The sequence below is a fragment of the Trachemys scripta genome, chromosome 3 (genome assembly GCF_013100865.1).
Source record: "Trachemys scripta elegans isolate TJP31775 chromosome 3, CAS_Tse_1.0, whole genome shotgun sequence".
NCBI lineage: Eukaryota > Metazoa > Chordata > Testudines > Emydidae > Trachemys > Trachemys scripta.
In genome coordinates, this window is record NC_048300.1 from 136998417 (window position 1) to 137018826 (window position 20410).

Consider the following 20410-nt stretch of genomic DNA (forward strand, 5'->3'; position numbering starts at 1 on the left):
TAGATTCTTTAGTTTAGTTTGGTGTACTTGAGCAATGGGCCTGCACTGCTTCCCTTGGAAGACAATTTCATGCTGCCAACATATTTTGCTGGTCATCACATGATTCAGACGTATGTTGCTGATCCTAAACTTTTCCTAACACACTCATATTTCCTTACTCAGTTCCATTCCATTCTTAGGATTACTGGTTTTTCCTTCTTCTTAGTGTTAATTTTTAAGTAAACCATGGTCGAGTTTTTAGGTGTAAAAATCAAATTTTGAGAATTCATAATATTTTGTGTCTTGAAGCCTGAGAATCAGGTCCTTCTAAGGAAACACCAGAGTAACTGGGGAGATAAGAGGTTGTATGTACATAGAAAAGGACAGGAACAGTGATGTCTGGGAAAGCTGCATGACCTCAAATCCCAACGCCTTGCTTTCATTGCCAACATGCTTCTACTATTGCCATATGGATGAAAAAAATCATAAGATCTTTGACTTTTTGATGCCAGTAGTCACTGCATGCCCCCCATTGCTACAAACTGAGTGTAAGTCAAGAGAATTTAACTTTCAGCCTCAGTAGATCAGGAATACAAAGTTCTAGTTTGAATGGCAATCTGTGTGAAACTTCCTAGCTAAATTAGATAAAGATGGATTGGAAACTTGATTTTTTGGAACACAATGTTGCAAGTCTGGAGTAACCCTGTACCACCAAGGAAATAAAGACCTTGCCTTAGTAGGCTGCTCTGGGGAGAGCAAAATGTGATTACAAGAACTGAAATCCATTGTGGTCTGAAGCAAGTTTTGAGATAAGCAAGGGTTAGGAAAACAGACAGGAAGAAAGCCTCACTTGTATCTATCTGTTATTTATTGGGACATTTCTGTTTTTCAGAGAACACATTCTTAATTTCCTATGTTGAAGAAAATGTATCTTTCAATCAGGTTGAGGAAGAAAGGTGTCTGACCTGGTTTGATACATGTCTGTAATGAGGGGGTCGACTCAAGTTATTCCCCTTTTTTGACCATTAGTAACAATTTTGCTTTTGGTGTGGCGGGAGGAGGTAAAGTACACACTTGAAAACTGTGTATATTTTTTAATCCCATATTCTGGAATTTACCGTTCACTTTGCTTGTGTTATAGGGAAAAAAAAACAATAAACAAACTGCTCATAATCTGATCATGTAGACCCCAAAGAAAAACCCTCCTGATACTTCTCTGAATATGGTTGAGAAATATGGAAAATAACTGGAATAATTGGCATGGCACTAATAAATTAATGGTGTGACCCCTGTCACTTTAATAAATAAAAAAAGATGCAAGACAAATTTTGAGCAAGATATTAAAGTCCCCTTTCTTGTCAGAACTACTATAACAGCAAGAGATGGTCTTTCCTTCCGATTTGATTTATCTAAACCACTAGATGGAGCTGGTAACATAGGAAAAAGGGAAAATTAGAAGCAATTGCTTTTTTGCTCTCCCTCCTCCCTGAGAAATATTCAATAAAATAAAGGCTGAAAAAACAATTTATTAAATTTAAACATTGGTTTCTGTTTAAACCGAAAAGACAAGTAGTTCAAAGTGATTGTCTTTATTGAATGGATTTGTTTTTTTAGGGATTTCTTTCAAAATTAAAATTAAATAACCACTAACATGTTAATAGCCATTTTGAAATAGAATTGAGAGGATCTATGGATATAATTTCTAAGTTTAAAGCATGGTAACTTTGACATGATTTTTATGCTTAACAGTATGAAATGACAATAACCCCAAATTATTTCTCTAAATTCACAATCACTGCATTGATTACACTGTCTTTTATGGTGCCTACAAATGCTGATCAGAAAGCAATCGGGTACTTTCTGGTATTAATCATGTTTCAACACTAATAAAAAATAGTACTGTTGAGCTTTTGTATTGTGACAAATTGAATATTCAGAAAATTACTGATAGGAATTAGCACACAGAATTTAAATATCGTTTGGGCTTTATACATAGTCTCTAGAGGATCTGGGTTTCCTCAATTAGAATGGGAGCATCTCCTTAATGGTGGTAATTTAAATGGAATGAGCCAAAAAGATCACTTGTTGGCATTGTTTGTAATAAAAACAGCTGCATGTTATTCATTTTTAAAATGATTTGTCTCCATACATTTAGTGTTGTTTTGTTTTCCAGGTGTTCATTGTACACATGGGTTCAATCGAACTGGTTTTCTTATCTGTGCCTTTTTGGTTGAGAAGTTGGATTGGAGGTAATTTTGCAAATTTAATTAATTTTGGGTACAGGGAAGGGATATAATTCGTAGTGTTTTTGCCAATGTGTTTCACAATTGTCATTGCTTCATTGGTGGTCCGATTGTTCTAAGAGTTTTATCTTTAAATTAATATATTTTTTCACTGTTGATTCTAGGAATGCTGATTTTTTTTTTTTCTTCTTCATATCTGACACAATGCACTAAGTATGTCTGTATTTTCAATAGATGATGGTAACTGGAAAGTCTTAGTTTTGAGCAGATGACATACATTAACATTATTCCTGTCAAACTCTCTTGACAGTTGAGTCTATTTCAGTTAAGCTTTCAGCTATATTGTCAAGTCCGTAGACCAACAATTAGCCCTACCAGCTGTGTTTAAGTTTTCATGAGTATGGATATAGGTTGCTTTCTCTCTTTCCTGTGCAAAGTATTGAAATAGACTGATGTGTATTGCTTTTGATTGATAGCATTATTTTAGATCTTTTGTTCTTGGCATATTCAAAAGAATGGCATTAGATAGTCAAAGTAGCAGGAAAGTGACATGTATGCATACATCTGAAAGGAAACCCAAAACACCGCATTTGTTACAGGATTTTTCCAGCAAGAACTGTATTGGTGGTGTAACCTACCTTTTGAGAATTTTCCAGAATCAGGATGCATATTTTGAAATAAGGATGGGAGAAACGAACCCCGCCCCCCCAGTGGCGTTCCACTTTAAATATCTTTACTTCAGGAAAAATGTCTAAAAGTCTTGCCACGTTAGACGCTAGCTTTTATTCAATGATATAATTTAAACTAGGACTGTCAAGTGATTAAAAAGATTAATCGCAGGATTAAGCAATAGAATACCATTTATTTAAATATTTTTGGATGTTTTCTACATTTTCAAATATATTGATTTCAGTTACAACACAATACAAAGTGTACAGTGCTCAGTTTTTATTTATTTATTTTTGATTACAAGTATTTGCACAATAAAAACAAAAGAAATAGTATTTTTCAATTCACCTAATACAAGTACTGTAGTGCAATCTGTTTATCATGAAAGTTGAACTTACAAATGTAGAATTATATTCAAAAACAAAACAATGTAAAACTTCAGAGCCTACAAGTCCACTCAGTCCTACTTCTTGTTCAGCCAATCGCTCAGACAAGTAAGTTTGTTTACATTTGCAGAAGATAATGCTGCCGCTTCTTGTTTACTATGTCACCTGAATGTGAGAATAGGCATTCTCATAGCACTGTTGTAGCCGGCATCACAAGATATTTACATGCCAGATGCTTTAAGCGGTGCAGCCTGTCACACATTCATTTTCATCCTCTGAGTCAGATGCCACCAGCAGAAGGTTGATTTTCTTTTTTGGTGGCTCGGGTTCTGTAGTTTCTGCGTCAGAGTGTTGCTCTTTTAAGACTTCTGAAAGCATGCTCTACACCTCATCCCTCTCAGATTTCGGAATGCACTTCAGATTCTTAAACTTTGGGTCGAGTGCTGTAGCTATCTTTAGAAATCTCACATTGGTACTTTCTTTGCGTTTTGTTAAATCTGCAGTGAACGTGTTCTTAAAATTAACAACATGTGCTGGGTCATCATCCGAGTCTGCTATAACATGAAATATATGGCAGAATGTGGGTAAAACAGAACAGGGGATGTACAATTCTCCATCAAGGAGTTATGTCACAAATTTAATTAACACATTTTTTTTAATGAGTGTCATCAGCATGGAAGTATATCCTCTGGAATGGTGGCCGAAGCATGAAGGTGCCTACGAATATTTAGCATATCTGGCATGGAAATACCGTGCAATGCTGGCCATAAAAGTGCTATGCAAATGCCTGTTCTCACTTTCTGGTGACATTGTAAATAAGAGGTGAGCAGCATTATCTCCCGTAAATGTAAACAAACTTGTTTGTCTTAGCGATTGGCTGAACAAGAAGTAGGACTCAGTGGACTTGTAGGCTCTGAAGTTTTACATTGTTTTGTTTTTGAGTGCAGGTATGTAACAAAATAAAATCTATATTTGTAAGATGAACTTTCATGACAAAGACTTTGCAGTACAGTACTTGTATGAAGTGAATTGAAAAATACTATTTTTTATAATTTTTACAGTGCAACTATTTGTAATAAAAATAGTATACACTTTGATTTCAATTACAACACAGAATGCTGTATGAAAATGTAGAAAAACATCCAAAATATTTAATAAATTTCAATTGGTATTCTATTGTTTAACAGTGCGATTTAAACTGCGATTAATTGTGATTAATTTTTTTGCGTTAATTTGCATCAGTTAACTGCGATTAATCAACAGCCCTAATTTAAACACAAGATTTTCTCCTATCCAGCTAGTCCTGATGCAAAGCCTGTCTGTCTAGAGTATGGGCTACACTAAAAAGTTAGGTTGACCCAGCTATGTTGTAGTCATGAGTCTCCTAATTAAGCCGACTCATGGGTGTAGACAGCACTACATTGATGGAAGAGTTCTTCCGTTGACCAAGCTACCACCTCTCAGTGACGTGGATTATATATACTGACAGGAGAACCCCTCCAGTTGGCATAGGTAGTATCTACACTGAAGCGCCGCAGCTGTGTCGCTGTAGTATTTAAAGTGTAGACAAACCCTAGGATCTTGGCAATATCTCCCTTTCCACTATTCTATTTGAAGAACCATTTCCAGCATTGGATGGATCCATGCTGCTACTTTTTGTTTGTTTGCTTATGACTGAGCATAAAGCTTACCTTGAAGCTGGGATATGGGCAAGATGGCCGCCTTTTTGGGAATTGGGAAGAACCAATTTTTCCTGGTACGATAGACACGCAGTGAGAGAAGATGCATTATCATGAGTCCTTTGAACACCAATGGCCCAAGGAATCTAGAAGCACAGCTGAACCTGGGAAGTGGATATAAAGCTGAACATCCTACTAGTAGGGTGCTAGTGAGTCCTATGCCTGATAGGTTGGTTACTTTCAATTCCTCTAAATGCTTTAAAAAGTCAGCATGTAATAAATTTGAACCACAGTAGGTCTTTATTTTGTTATTTCTCCTGGAAACAAATAGAGATTCTGAGTTAAGTCTATTTGAAATAGTACCTCCTATTCAGCCTTACTTAATACTTTCTTGCTTCTGCATGAAAAGCCTTAAATTGATTGATCAAGCCTTGGTGGTGTGGGGTGCGGTGTGTTTGGTGTTTTTTTTGGGGGGGGGGCAAATGGTTAATCATGTTAATTAAACTTGTTCCTCTCGGTCAGCTTTTGTGAAACAGGACCAACGTTCTCAAATGTAGCAGATAAAATACAGCTACAAACAAAAATAGCAACATTAAAAGAATTGCCTTAAATTTACAATTACAGTAAGTGTGCGCACCATATTAAGAAAAATTGTTTGCTGCATTATCATTTCAAGTAAAGCGGCATTGCTATTCACTGATGAAACAATGAGGTTTTCCCTGTAGAAAATCCATCCATATTTACTTCTTAAGCACATGATGTAGGATAGCAGCAGATGCACTGTGAATGCTGAGATGTGTTATACAGCTAGTTTAAGGAAAGGTCATCCAGACTGACAGCCCTCGAGCTAGTCATTGGAAACCTTTCGTGATGCTCTTTTTGCAACTCACTTTTCTCCAAGACAGTTTCATTTCTGGAATATGTAAACTATCTTTCCTACCAGGCTGGTCTTCTGTACCTGAAATCTGAGCTGTTATATCAGGTTTTGTTACTATCTATTCTCAATACTATGTATTTACAAGAGAATCAGCTGCTTGTAGTACATCAAGGACAAACTTTTCTAGAGCAGTGGTTCCCAAACGGGTTTGTGAACCCCAGTTTCATGAAATGTTACAGGGGATTCACGAAATGTTACAGGGGGTTCTTGGGGAAAAAATTCCCTCCTGGTGGACAGAGCTGTCCATAGGGACCACGGGGCCAGCAGCCCAGAGCCTTGGGGACTTCCAAGAGCTAAGCAGTTCAAAGCAAGCATATCTATCACATGGAGGAGATTTAAATTCAAGACTCGAAATAGAAAGGGAGGTGGATAGTTTTTGCTGTTTTTAAAAGTAAATAGGCTTCATAGTGTTGTTGTTTAAATTATTATGAAGAACAAGTTTAAGTTTTGTTGCAATGTGCATTGTTTGCCTGGACTGCTCAAGACCTGAATGCTTGTGTAGGAGGAACTCTTTGAGTTGGCTTCTTAAATACCTTCATGCTGTTTCACATCTGATGCTCCTTGGTGAAACATAGGAGCCAGAGGCGCCAGTACAGGAGGGGTCGACGAGAGTCACATTCCGCTCCTGCGTCGGTGTGCCCCCGTGGGTCCCTCCCTTTTTTCCTGGCAGCCCCCGCAGGTCCCCCTTTTCCGGCGGTGCCCTCCCCAAGCCACAGCGGGTGTGGGGGTTTTGCTCCTGCACCCCTTTTTTCTACTAGCTCCTCTGATAGGAGCCTTGTCTTATAACAGGCTTAATCAAAAGGGATACAAGCTACAAAAGTGAGATCTTGGAAGAGTGTTGCCATTTTCATAATGTAATAAAAATACTGTAATGATAAATAATAATTAATAAATCATGTGTAATAAGCATGTCATAAAAATAAATTTTATATTTCAAGATCACTGCTTTTATAATTTATGCTGAGGTAAGGGAAAAATCCCTGGAAATATTCATTTTTAGGAGGGGGTTCACTAGACTTGACATTTTAGTGAAAGGGCTTCGCAGGTTGTTAAAGTTTGGGAACCACTGTTCTAGAGGATGATTGGAATTCTTAAGCATTTGGAATGGGGGCCCATCTCTCTTCCCTTTTCCCTCCTTCTCCCAAGTTGCCTCTTGTCTCTGGGACATTAATAAAAGGATTTGTGAAGCAATTTAGAGACATTACCAAGATAATTCTAATTTGTCTTGTAAAAAGAACAAAATGAGTTTTAAGATCTTTTTCACATCCTTTTTCTCTCTAACTTAACTATCTAGGTTCTTCTCTTTTGCCCATTGTGCCAGCTTCTGGCCACCGTCCAGGCTTGCTATTCCAGATAATGATTTTTCCTCTTCTCCTGAAGACAGAACTAGACTTACCAGCTCTAGGGAAGGGCTTGCTTCCACCTATTCTGAGAAACCTCTAGTTCTGTCTCCTGGCAGCTTCAAAAGACACTTTTCAGACAACCTACCTTCCCATACTGCATAGCACAGAAAAACTTCTTAACCTCTTCCTTCTTAATCTAATTTTCCTCCTTTTATGCTTTCTCAGTGTTTTCTTTTTCTATTTGCCTCATTAGGGTATTAATTCCTGGCCTGGTAGAGTTCTTTGCCCCACAGCCTGTAGCAGCTCCCTCTGTCCCAGACCAAAGTGTCAGAGAAGTCTGCCAAAAAGGCTTAAATGAAATAATGCCTTCATTGTTGAACTGGTCTTATTCTATTGTATGTAGGTTCTTATTCTGCGCTCATCACTATAGTATGAGTGCTTTCCGTTAAGTAAGGTAAATAACATTGTTATGGCCTGTCAGGATTAGGAACTCTGCCTTATTTTGTGGACCTAGCCTCCAGTTCATCAAAGAAGTTAAGCATGTCTACATTTAAGCTTGTGCTTAAGCTTTTTGATTAACAGGAATGGACTGTTCAGTTGTGGCTCCAAAGAGGAACTACTAAAGGCTGGTTCTAAGGACTTGGGCGCTTCTTCCCAGAGAAATGGAAAAATCTATTTTGAGAAGTGAGACATTCTTTAACCATTCATAAAAATTAATTCTGTTTGCTTATCAGTGTATTCAGCCTTTGTTCTGGACTCCTCCCCATTGACCCCCATAATTATGTGTATTTTCCCCCTCCCTTTTCTGTAACAGCTGTGAACATGTATCCTATAACTAGGAGTCCAAAAGGGAGCTATTAGCCACTGGAAGGGGCCAAAAAGTACCTTAAGCATATCTATCCCTGAGAGTCCATGAGAAAAACTTATATAATAATGCAGGCTCTTGCACAAAGAGCAGCAGTTACCAAGATGCTCTTAACACCATGTTTCAAATGGTAATGGATTGAGTAAATCTTCAAGTGGTGTCCCTATGTGTGCTCCACTTAAGAACATGAGAATGGCCATTCTGGGTCAGACCTGTGGTCCATCTAGCCCAATGTTCTGTCTTCCGATAGTGGCCAGGGCCAGATGTTTCGGAGGGAATGAACAAAACAGGGCAATTGTTGAATGATCCATCCTCTGTCATCCAGTCCCAGCTTCTGGCAGTCAGAGCTTCTTGGCTGCAGCCCTCTGGCCTCCCCTGGGAGGTACAAAACACAGTCAAGGACCTCTCCTTCGAGGGATACAAGTTGTTCAATGGTGCCACAGATGGGTCCCTTCATTCTTTTAAAAACTCCCAGACAAGGATCTCTGGGCATCTATATACCTGTGACAAAGAAAATACATTAGATTGCAGATGGCTCAACGCTCTTGTCCAGTTCATTACTAGCCCATGAGATTGGCTGAACCTCCCAGGAGGGAGCCCAGATTCACTAACAAAGGGCCATCCTCTACAGTGACTTCCCAGTCAGTGACCTCCTCAAATGACCATTTTCCCCATTGGTTGAAGGCTGCGAACGATCTCCCTGTCTCGATCCTACACTGCACCAATCCCCTCTCTACCCTTATGGGGATTATGTCTTATTTTCTACCTTCTTGGGGAGTTCATCATCATGGACAGATAGATCCTGGATGTGATTTCTACAGGCTATTCCATCCAGTCCAGCCGTCCCATCACCACTCTCCTCCCTATCCCTCTTCAGAGGCCATTCTTTATGAGGGTCTCTTGAAACAGTAGGTGCAATCTTTTGTAACCCTAATAGTGGTAAAGCCTGTTCCACTGGACTTCATTGGGAAAGTGTTCTTTCCTGGTACTTCCCCGATCCTCAAGAAGAAAAAGGGTGGGGTGGGTTAGGTGGACATTGTTGCTGGACCTCAGGACTTTGAACACCTTCATCCACTCTCAACTGTTCAGAATGGTAATCCTAGCAGCAATAATTCCTTCCCTGAATCTGGGTGATTGATTTGTCTTCCTCGACCTTCAGGTTGCTTATTTTCATATAGCCATGAAATTCACCCCATACACAGATGTTTCCTATGTTTTATAGCTGGCAGGGATTTGAGGAGGTCACTGACTGGGAAGTCACTACCAATATTGTATCCTACCCTTTGGCCTCTCAACAGCCCCAAGGGTCTTTACCAAAGTCGTCTTGACCATCACAGCCCATTTCCAGCAGATGGGAATAATCATCTTTCCATACCTGGACGATTGGCTTCTGAAAAGTCGCTCATTTCTCAAGGTATATTCAGCAACCAGGAAGGCTCTATCCCTGTTCTGCTCCCTGGGCTGCTGCCTCAATTTAGAAAAGTCTACACTCACACCTGAACAACATGTAGACTTCAGTAGGGCCACTCTGGACTCTACCACTGCCAGAACATACTTGACCATAACAGGTTTGCCACAATGTCCAGATTCATTTCAACAATATAACAGAGCTTGCAAACCATAGCAAGGGCTTGCCTGCAACTCCTGGGCCACATGGATGCTGGTATGTTTGTGACACCTTTAGGAAGACTACAGTCCTGGGGTCATCAAGCCTGGACAAGAATTGCTTACACCCCCAACAAACACAGACCAAGTGGGTGTCTGTACTTCAAAGGGCCCTCAATTCTGTAATCAGTGGAAAGATCCACAAAAGGCATGTGTGGGTTTTCCATTCTCGTAGCCTCCTCCCACAAGGATCATCACCACCGACACCTCTCTGCTAGGTTGGGGTGTGCACTTTCAGCGCTTCACAGCTCAAGCCAAATGGACCCACAGGAGGCAATCATCCACATCAACATATTAGAGTTCAGAGTGGTTTGTTAAACTTGCTAGCACTACTTTTCCCACATTAGGGGCTACCTGATGTACAAAAGAGAAACTATGTATTATATCAGTTGGCAAGGAGGAATAAGATCCCAGTCCTTGTATGCCGAGTCAATAAAACTATGGAATTGGTGCATAGCACTCCACATACTGTTCTCAGTGATTTATCATCTAGGACTGCAGATGACAGTGACAGACTTCCTCAGCAGGCGTTTCTGCCTCTTCCACAAGTGGGAACTGAACAATGCAGTATTCAGAAGAATGTGTCCTACCTGGGGTATTCTGGAGATAGATTTCTTAGCGACACCATCCACTGCAAAGTGCAGACAATTTTATTTGAGGGCAGGGCACAGCTGCAACTCAATGGGAGATGCCTTAGTTATCCCGTGGCCCTGTGTATTGCTATATGCTTATACTGCTACACCATTTGGTCAAAGTCCTGATTGAAACAGGAGAAATTAGCCATCCTCATAGCACTGTTGTAGCTGAGGGAGACATGGTTCCCTGAGTTAGTTTGCGTATCTGAGCAATTGCCTCTCCGCCTCTCCCTGACTGAAAATCTCCTCACCCAAAACCTACCCCATCCTCTTGGGGTTTCACCTGAAGGCATGGCTACTAGATGGCTTATTGGTATAGAAGAAGATTGCTCTCTGGAGGTACTGCTCAATAGTGGAAAACTACCTACAGACGGGGAAATGTTTTCAATTTTGGTGCAGCCATCGATCTATACCTCCTCTTGAGTCTTGTCTGACACACATTCTCAGTTTCCTGCTAAATTTAAAAACCATGGGATTATTGCTGAGCTCAATTAAGTTTCATCCCCCTATTGAGGGATTTTCAGTCTTCATGCACCCAACCACTGTGAGGTTTATTAAGGGACTATTCAATCTTTTTCCTCCTAAGCACAATTTTGTCCTTAATGTACTGAAGAAGCCTCCATTTGAATCTATGGGGACTTGTCCCTTTCTTAATTTGTGCCTCAGGACCTCGTTCCTTATTTCAGCCAGGGAGGTAGGGGAGCTAGGAGCACCGTGATGGCTGACCAACTGTACACAGCGTTCGATCATGACAAGATGACACTACATCCACACCTGCGCTTCCTCTGTAAAGTTTCTTCAGAGTTCCACATTAATCAGGAGATTCACCTGCTGGCGTTTTACCCCAAGCCTTGCTCTCTGAGTGAAGAAGTGAGACTACATACACTGGATGTGAGAAGAGCTCTTGTTTTTTATTTTGATAGGACTGAGCCCGTTAGGGCTTCTCCTAGGCTCTCCATCTCTGTCGCAGAACTAAGAGGAAGACATCTGATCTCCACCTGGAGGCTGTCCAGATGGGTTGCAAGATGCACCTTAATCTGTTATGAAGCCTGGGGTGGGGTTTCATCCCCTTCCTATGATGTTGGCTCATTCCACCTCTGTGGCGCTACTGAAAAACATACCTATCTCAAACATCCGCAGGTCAGCCACCTGACCTTTGAGGCACATGCTTTCCCAGTACTCATGTCTGCTTCCAGAGCTGACATGGCTTTCGGTGCTGCTGTTCTGTGGTCTCTAGTGAACCTGTCTCCTTGGCACTCTTCTTCATAATTGAGGTACTACTCAAAAATCTGCTGAAGGGGAGCACCTGTAGGGATGCTACTCAAATAAGAAGAAGTTATGTACCTTGTACAGTAACTGGAGTTCTTCAAGATGTGTGTCCCTATGGTTTCTCCACTACCCAGCCTCCTTCCCCTCTGCTTTCCAATCTTCTCACTAGATTTCATGGCTGAGAAGGATCTGAGCAGTGGGGGGGGGTCCATCCCCCCCTTCCCCAATATCCTTGCATCGGAGTAAAAGGATCTCTAGAATGCAGGTGCTGCTGCTGAAAATCTCCAATCAAGAGTGCATGGGCATGCACATATCCTGAAATGGAGTACCCATAGGGACACGCATCTTGAAGAACTTCAGTTACTGTACAAGATAAATAAGTATTTCAAGAGTTTCTGAATTCTTGACAATGAAGTGATTTATTTTTTGAATTTTTAGGGGAAACTGAAAGTCACACAGAACATTATTAATTTATTAGACATGTCTTGTTAACATCCAGAAATACACAACTCTCAATTTCTGTTTTCCAGTATTGAAGCAGCAGTGGCTACTTTTGCTCAAGCCAGACCACCAGGTATCTATAAAGGGGACTATTTAAAAGAACTATTTCGTCGTTACGGAGATGTAGATGATGCACCGCCACCACCTGAGCTTCCTGAATGGTGCTTTGATGAAGATGATGAAGAGGAGGAGGAGGAAGAGGATGTTAAAACAGGAGGTCAAGAATCAGAACCTGGGTCTTCAAGTTCCTCTTTTGGCAAAAGGAGAAAAGAACACCTAAAACTGGTAATGTTATCTGAAAGCTTAACATTTTACTTTATAAACTGAATTTGGTGAACTCTTATTCACTAAATGTTGCATAATGTGTGTCACAAATACCAGGTCTTGTAAGTGGGGAATGGATAGCACTGTTTAGAGCCAGGCATAACATGAGTTGGTGGAAAGTAAGATTTCTTAATTCTTTGTATAATGCTTTTGATCTTAACTTTCAACACGTCTGCTATTCCAATACTGGTTGTTTCCTGAGCAGAGATTGTCAGTCATATTAAATTTAACAAGATTGCTTGATGAGTTTCCTGATGTGAACAAATGCTTTGTTGTGACTGGGTGGAGACCAATACAGTCCTTTAAATTTGTGACTAAAGTCTTCAGAGGTGCAAGCCAAGCCTTGCTGATAGGTGTATATAACTTTTATTGATCTTTTCAACCCAGCCATGCAGTTGAAATTGAAACTTTGTTTTTGAATTAGTGTTTAATTTTCACATACATTCCGTGTAGAGGTTCTGAGAATTATTTTGGCAAACAATAATGTGAACTGAAAAAGAAAACAACAACAAAAGAGCAAATTCAATTTAAAAGCTGTGAGAAATTGTCTCAGTAGACTAAAGCAGTTACAGTAATTATAGTTATATATGTTTGATCAATTACTGTGACTAGTTCAGATGTGTGAGATAGGCATACATAATTATTAATGTACTACTTATTATATCTGTAAATAACATGATATAGAAAATAACTCTCCTACTTAAAGTAGAAGAAAAATGGTTTTGTTGTGCTAAAGACTAAGGGTTTCATTCTCACTGAATGAAGTGAACTTCAGCTTTTTGTAAGACATGTTGCCATAACTGAATGGAAAAAATTGCTGGCCACATAGTTGTGTACAATTTTATCTGCATAATAATACCTCACTTATCTCACTGAGGTGCTGAGGAGGTTTGGGTGTTTGTAATCAATTAAATTCTCACATGAAATGTGCCACAAGTGCATTATTACTGTTCATATTACTAATAGAAGTATTATAGCTGCGCATTGGGATGCAGAGTTAGGGAGGGGAAGGAGCTAGCTTAGCTTGAAAAGAATATAGAATCTGATCCAAAGCAGCAAAGTTGCACTGTCACAGACTTAAACGTAGTCTATCAACTGGCATAGCAGAATAGCTTAAACACTAAAAATTACAGTAATAAATGTTCAATGTGTTTTAAGAGAAATAGTCCATGATCTCGACTAGCCTTCCATTGAGAGATATAAAGATGTACAAGAGAATTTTCTCTCTTCAGGCTGCAATGGCAAGATAATTTCCACCCTCCCTTCAAGTTATCAAAAAGGATGTGAAGACTAGGTTTCTGTCACCACAGTCAAATGGCATCCTTTCTCACTCAAATATACGACTAATCTGATCTGTTGAACAAAGATCATGATAGAAGATACTCTGACTTTTCCTCCTTTCAGAGCTGGAAAGCTAAATTATACGAATAAGCATATTAATAACTAAAACACAATTAAGACTTAGAAAATTTTAGAGGGAAGAATCATTTGGTTAATATGCATATTCGTATAATTCAATTTTACAGCTTGGGATGCACTCACTTTGGCATGAAGAGGAAGAGCCGGGGAATTCTATCCCATGATGCTTGGTTGATTGATTGGACTTTTCCCATAGCTGATCAGAGAAGGATTCAATCCGTTTATGGTTGACTTGTACATAGGGGGCCGAAAAAGAGTGATGGTCAGGTAAATACCTTTTGCATATATATCAAGTATTTTTTCTTCATTTTGGGCATTATATAAAGTGCTAATGTTAAAAATAGAGTTGCAATTAATGTCTCATGCCATGATGTAAAAATTCTACAATGTACCATGTTTGAGCAGGGAGTTATGCCAAAGCATAAGACATAACTGGAAAAACCCAGATGCAACTTAGAATGTAATACTGTGCATGGGCTCCTTTCACATTACCTATTCAGTTACAGGGAGCCTGTTTGCTGTTGCTAGTCTCTGTGATGTTATAGGAAGAAGTAGGTTTTGACTCTGTGAGTGCTGCACTTCAGCAGTTGAGCATTCATAGAAACATGACAGAGCATTGCAGAAGCATCAGTGACAGACATTTGAAATCTGATTTCAACAAGAAATACTGTGGGGTCCTATCAAGATAGCCAGCCAGCAGCACAGATAGCTGCAGTGGCACAGGCGCCAGCAAACAGAGCTGTAAACGGGGAGTTTGAGTGGGAGTTTGCAAGGAGAGTTTGGGGGGAAGACTGATAGGCAGGCAGAGGAATAGACAGTCTAGTAAAGGGGGAGTGTGGTGTTCTGGCAGTGTTTTGGTGCTCGTTGTTTTGCTGTGGGTGGTGGTGTTTTAGTTTGGTTTGTGTTTCCCAGACTAACAGATAGAGACCTCTTTAATGTTTTTAATGAAGTGGGAGACTTTAGCTGCCCAGATATAGACTGTAGGACAAGTGCTAGTAATAATAATAATAGGGCTCAGATTTTCCTGGATGCAATAGCTGATGGATTCCTTCACCAAGTAGTTGCTGAACCCACAAGAGGGGATGCCATTTTAGATTTGGTTTTGGTGAGTAGTGAAGAAATGGTTGTAGGGGATAACCTTGGTTTGAGCGATCCATGAGCTAATTCAGTTCAAACTAAATGGAAGGATAAACAAAAATAGATCTGTGACTAGGGTTTTTGATTTCAAAAGGGCTAACTTTAAAAAAATTAAGGAAATTAGTTAGGGAAGTGGATTGGACTGAAGAACTTGTGGATCTAAAGGCAGAGGAGGCCTGGAATTACTTCAAGTCAAAGTTGCAGAAACTATCAGAAGCCTGCATTCCAAGAAAGGGGAAAAAAATCATAGGCAGGAGTTGTAGACCAAGCTGGATGAGCAAGCATCTTGGAGAGGTGATTAAGAAAAAACAGAAAGCCTACAAGGAATGGAAGATGGGAGGGATCAGCAAGAAAAGCTACCTTATTGAGGTCAGAACATGTAGGGATGAAGTGAGAAAGGCTAAAAGGCATGTAGAGTTGGACCTTGCAAAGGGAATTAAAACCAATAGTAAAAGGTTCTATAGCCATATAAATAAGAAAACAAAGAAAGAAGAAGTGGGACCACTAAACATTGAGGATGGAGTGGAGGTTAAGGATAATCTAGGCATCGCCCAATATCTAAACAAATACTTTGCCTCAGTCTTTAATGAGGCTAATGAGGAGCTTAGGGATAATGGTAGAATGGCAAATGGTAATGAGGATATGGAGGTAGATATTACCACATCCAAGGCAGAAGCCAAACTCGAACAGCTTAATGGGACTAAATTGGGGGGCCCAGATAATCTTCATCCAAGAATATTAAAGGAACTGGCACATGAAATTGCAAACGTGAAAGAACTCAAATGTGAAGTTGCAGAACTATTAATTAAGGTTTGTAACCTGTTCTTTAAATCGGCTTCTGTACCCAATGATTGGAAGTTAGCTAATGTAATGCCAATATTTAAAAAGGGCTCTAGAGGTGATCCCGGCAATTACAGCTCGGTAAGTCTAACGTCGGTACCGGGAAAATTAGTCGAAACAATAGTTAAGAATAAAATTGTCAGACACATAGAAAAACATAAACTGTTGAGCAATAGTCAACATGGTTTCTGTATAGGGAAATTGTGTCTTACTAATCTATTAGAGTTCTTTGACGGGTGAACAAACATGTGGACAAGGGGGATCCAGTGGACATAGTGTACTTAGATTTCCAGAAAGCCTTTGACAAGGTCCCTCACCAAAGGCTCTTACATAAATTAAGTTGTCAAGGGATAAAAGGGAAGGTCCTTTCATGGATTGAGAACTGGTTAAAACACTGGGAACAAAGGGTAGGAATTAATGGTAAATTCTCAGAATAGAGAGGGGTAACTAGTGGTGTTCCCCAAGGGTCAGTCCTCGGACCAATCCTATTCAACTTATTTATAAATGATCTGGAGAAAGGGGTAAACAGTGAGGTGGCAAAGTTTGCAGATGATACTAAACTGCTCAAGATAGTTAAGACCGAAGCAGATTGTGATGAACTTCAAAAAGATCTCACAAAACTAAGTGATTGGGCAACAAAATGGCAGATTAAATTTAATGTGGATAAATGTAAAGTAATGCACATTGGAAAAAATAATCCCAACTATACATACAATATGATGGGGGCTAATTTAGCTACAACATGTCAGGAAAAAGATCTTGGAGTTATCGTGGATAGTTCTCTGAAGGTGTCTGTGCAGTGTGCAGAGGCGGTCAAAAAAGCAAACAGGATGTTAGGGATCATTAAAAAGGGGATAGAGAATAAGACTGAGAATATATTATTGCCTTTATATAAATCGATGGTACGCCCACATCTCGAATACTGCGTACAGATGTGGTCTCCTCATCTAAAAAAACGATATACTGGCACTAGAAAAGTTTCAGAAAAGGGCAACTAAAATAATTAGGGGTTTGGAACGGGTCCCATATGAGGAGAGATTAAAGAGGCTAGGACTCTTCAGCTTGGAAAAGAGGAGACTAAGGGGAGATATGATAGAAGTATATAAAATCATGAGTGATGTGGCGAAAGTGGATAAGGAAAAGTTATTTACTTATTCTCATAATACAAGAACTAGGGGTCACCAAATGAAATTAATAGGCAGCAGGTTTAAAACAAATAAAAGGAAGTTCTTCTTCACGCAGCGCACAGTCAACTTGTGGAACTCCTTACCTGAGGAGGTTGTGAAGGCTAGGACTATAACAGCGTTTAAAAGAGAACTGGATAAATTCATGGTGGTTAAGTCCATTAATGGCTATTAGCCAGGACGGGTAAGGAATGGTGTCCCTAGCCTCTGTTTGTCAGAGGATGGAGATAGATGGCAGGAGAGAGATCACTTGATCATTGCCTGTTGGTCCACTCCCTCTGGGGCACCTGGCATTGGTCACTGTCGGTAGACAGGATACTGGGCTAGATGGACCTTTGGTCTGACCCGGTATGGCCGTTCTTATGTAAGCCCATTAGCAAGAATTTTTAATGAATCTATAACACTCAGGGGTTGTAACGTATGACTGGAGAATTGCTAACATAGTTCCTATTTTTAAGAAAGGGGAAAAAAGTGATCTGGGTAACTACAGGCCTGTTAGTTTGACATCTGTAGCATGCAAGGTCTTGGAAAAAATTTTTGAAGAAAAAAGTAGTTAAGAACATTGAGATCAATGGTAATTGGGACAAAATACAACATGGTTTTACAAAAGGTAGATCATGCCAAACCAACCTGATATCCTTCTTTGAGAAGGTAACAGATCTTTTAGACAAAGGAAACACAGTGGATCTAATTTACCTCAATTTCAGTCATGCATTTGATACGGTTCCACACGGGGAATTATTAACTATATTGGAAAAGATGGGGATCAATATTAAAATTGCAAGGTGGATAAGGAACTGGTTAAAGGGGAGACTACAACGGGTCGTACTGAAAGGTGAACTGTCAGGTTGGAGGAAGGTTACTAGTGGAGTTCCTTGGGGATTGGTTTTGGGACCAATCTTCTTTAATCTTTTTATTACTGACCTTGGCACAAAAAGTGGGAATGTTCTAATAAAGTCTGCGGGTGACACAAAGCTGGGAGGTATTGCCAATACAGAGAAGGACCAGGATAGAATATCCTACAGGAATATCTGGATGACCTTGTAAATTGGAGTAATAGTAATTGTATGAAATTTAATAGTGAAAATTGCAAGGTCATGCATTTAGAGATTAAAAACAAGAATTTTTGTTATAAGATGGGGATGCATCAGTTGGAAGTAACAGAGGAGGAGAAGGACCTCGGAGTATTGTTTGATCACAGGATAACTATGAGCTGCCAATGTGATATGTCTGTGAAAAAAGCTAATGCGGTCTTGGGATGCATCAGGCAAGGTATTTCCAATAGAGATAAGGAGGTGTTAGTACCGTTATACAAGGCACTGGTGAGACCTCATTTGGAATATTATGTGCAGTTCTGGTTTCCCATGTTTAAGAAGGATGAATTCAAACTGTAACAGGTACAGAGAAGGGCTACTAGGATGATCCGAGGAATGGAAAACCTGTCTTATGAAAGGAGACTCAAAGAGCTCAGCTTGTTTAGCCTAACCAAAAGAAGGCTGAGGGGAGGTATGATTGCTCTCTATAAATATATCAGAGGGATAAATACCAGGGAGGGAGAGGAATTGTTTAAGATCAGTACCAGTGTGTACACAAGAACAAATGGATATAAACTGGCCATCAGGAAGTTTAGACATGAAATTAGACGAAGGTTTCTAACCATCCGAGGAGTGAAGTTCTGGAACAGCCTTCCAAGGGGAGCAGCGGAGGCAAAAGACGTATATGGTTTCAAGACTAAGCTTAATAAGTTTATGGAGGGGATAGTATGATGGGCTAGCCTAATTTTGGCAATTAATTGATCTTTAATTATTAGCAGTAAATATGTCCAGTGGCCTGTGATGGGATGTTAGATCGAGTGGGATCTGAATTACTACAGATAATTCTTTCCTGGCTGGTGAGTCTTGTCCACATGCTCAGGGTTTAGCTGATCGCCATATTTGGGGTTGGGAAGGAATTTTCCTCCAGGGCAGATTGGCAGAGGCCCTGGGAGTTTTTCGCCTTCCTTTGCAGCGTGGGGCACGGGTCACTTGCTGGAGGATTCTCTGCACGTCAAAGTTTTTAAACCACGATTTGAGGACTTCAGTAGCTCAGACATAGGTTAGGGGTTTGATACAGGAGTGGGTGGGTGAGCTTCTGTGGCCTGCGTTGTGGAGGAGGTCAGACTAGACAATCATAATGGTCCCTTCTGATCTTAAAGTCTATGATTCTATGATTGGAGTTAATGGTTTCTCCAGAACAGTGGTTCTCAACCTATTTACCATTGTGGGCTGCATATGCAGCTCTCTGTTGTGGGCCTCATGCACACAATGTATATACTACCTGTATGGCCCTGAGGATGTCACATGGGCCACAGCTGTGTGCTGATTGGGCCACAAGTGGCCTGTGGGTTGAGAACCACTGATCCAGGATTTAAGGAAAGTTGTGTTATATGCACATCAGTGTGTCAAGGAAATGTCTGGGGTGTACCGGAAACTGCTAAAATCTCTCTCTCAATTTAAGTTAGTTAGCAAGGATTCATTTTTTTATTGTCTGTTAAGCTATCAAAGAGCATATTAGCTCTAAATTCCAGTAACTCACTTTCAATAACTTTTTATTATGTCTCCTTCAGTGGGGTGTGCATGTGTGAGGGTTTGGGGTTTTTTTTGAATGATTGTCTCTCCTGTTTTCCTGTTGCTCTGGTGCTTTCTTTTGCTTGCTTTACTTTCCTTCCCTTTTTTGTCTTGGAACAGAGTAATGATGCACAACCTTTGCATTGTGCACAACTGTACTCTTTGATGAAGAGTCTGCTGGCTGCAGAAAACATGGGGAAAGACTAAGTATGCATGGAAGATCTGTGGAATCCCCCATACAAGATTCCAGGACTTTCTTCAAGTCTTTGTGATTATATGTAACCCGAATAAGTATATGCACAAAAAAAGTTATGTATGCACAGATCTTCCGTGCATTCACGTTTTTTGTGTGCATATACTTATTTGGGTTACATATAATCACAAAGACATGAAGAAAGTCCTGGAATCTTGTATGGGGGATTATGAACACAATAAAAGCAATCTGACAGCACTGCTGGGAGGAGGAAATGATTCTACCATGTATTTTTTGGCCACAGATCATTGCTCTTGTGGATTTCCTTCAATCCCTCATTCAGCTACTGGATGTTTCCCCAAGGCTTTTTGCTTGAAAAGTCATTATCAAACTCCTGTCCAGTTACTTCCATTCCAAGTATTTGTTTTATCAAAAATAAAGTCAACCATTCTAGCTTTGTGAAGATAGCTGTTGGGCAGAGAAATTGCTGGGACAATGGAAAGACTGTTTCATGGAACAAGATTAAGATTTGCCAG

General features: G+C 40.0%; 1 protein-coding gene across 5 annotated transcripts in view; it reads left to right on the forward strand.

Moving 5' to 3' along the window:
* RNGTT (RNA guanylyltransferase and 5'-phosphatase) overlaps positions 1-20410 on the forward strand; it is a 412738-nt gene that overhangs the window by 43767 nt on the left and 348561 nt on the right. For all 5 annotated transcript variants that reach the window (XM_034766053.1, XM_034766055.1, XM_034766058.1 and 2 more), the window contains exons 5-6: positions 2153-2228; positions 12201-12456. In XM_034766053.1, coding sequence (XP_034621944.1) covers positions 2153-2228; positions 12201-12456 — 332 coding nt within the window. The remainder of the gene's footprint in view (positions 1-2152; positions 2229-12200; positions 12457-20410) is intronic.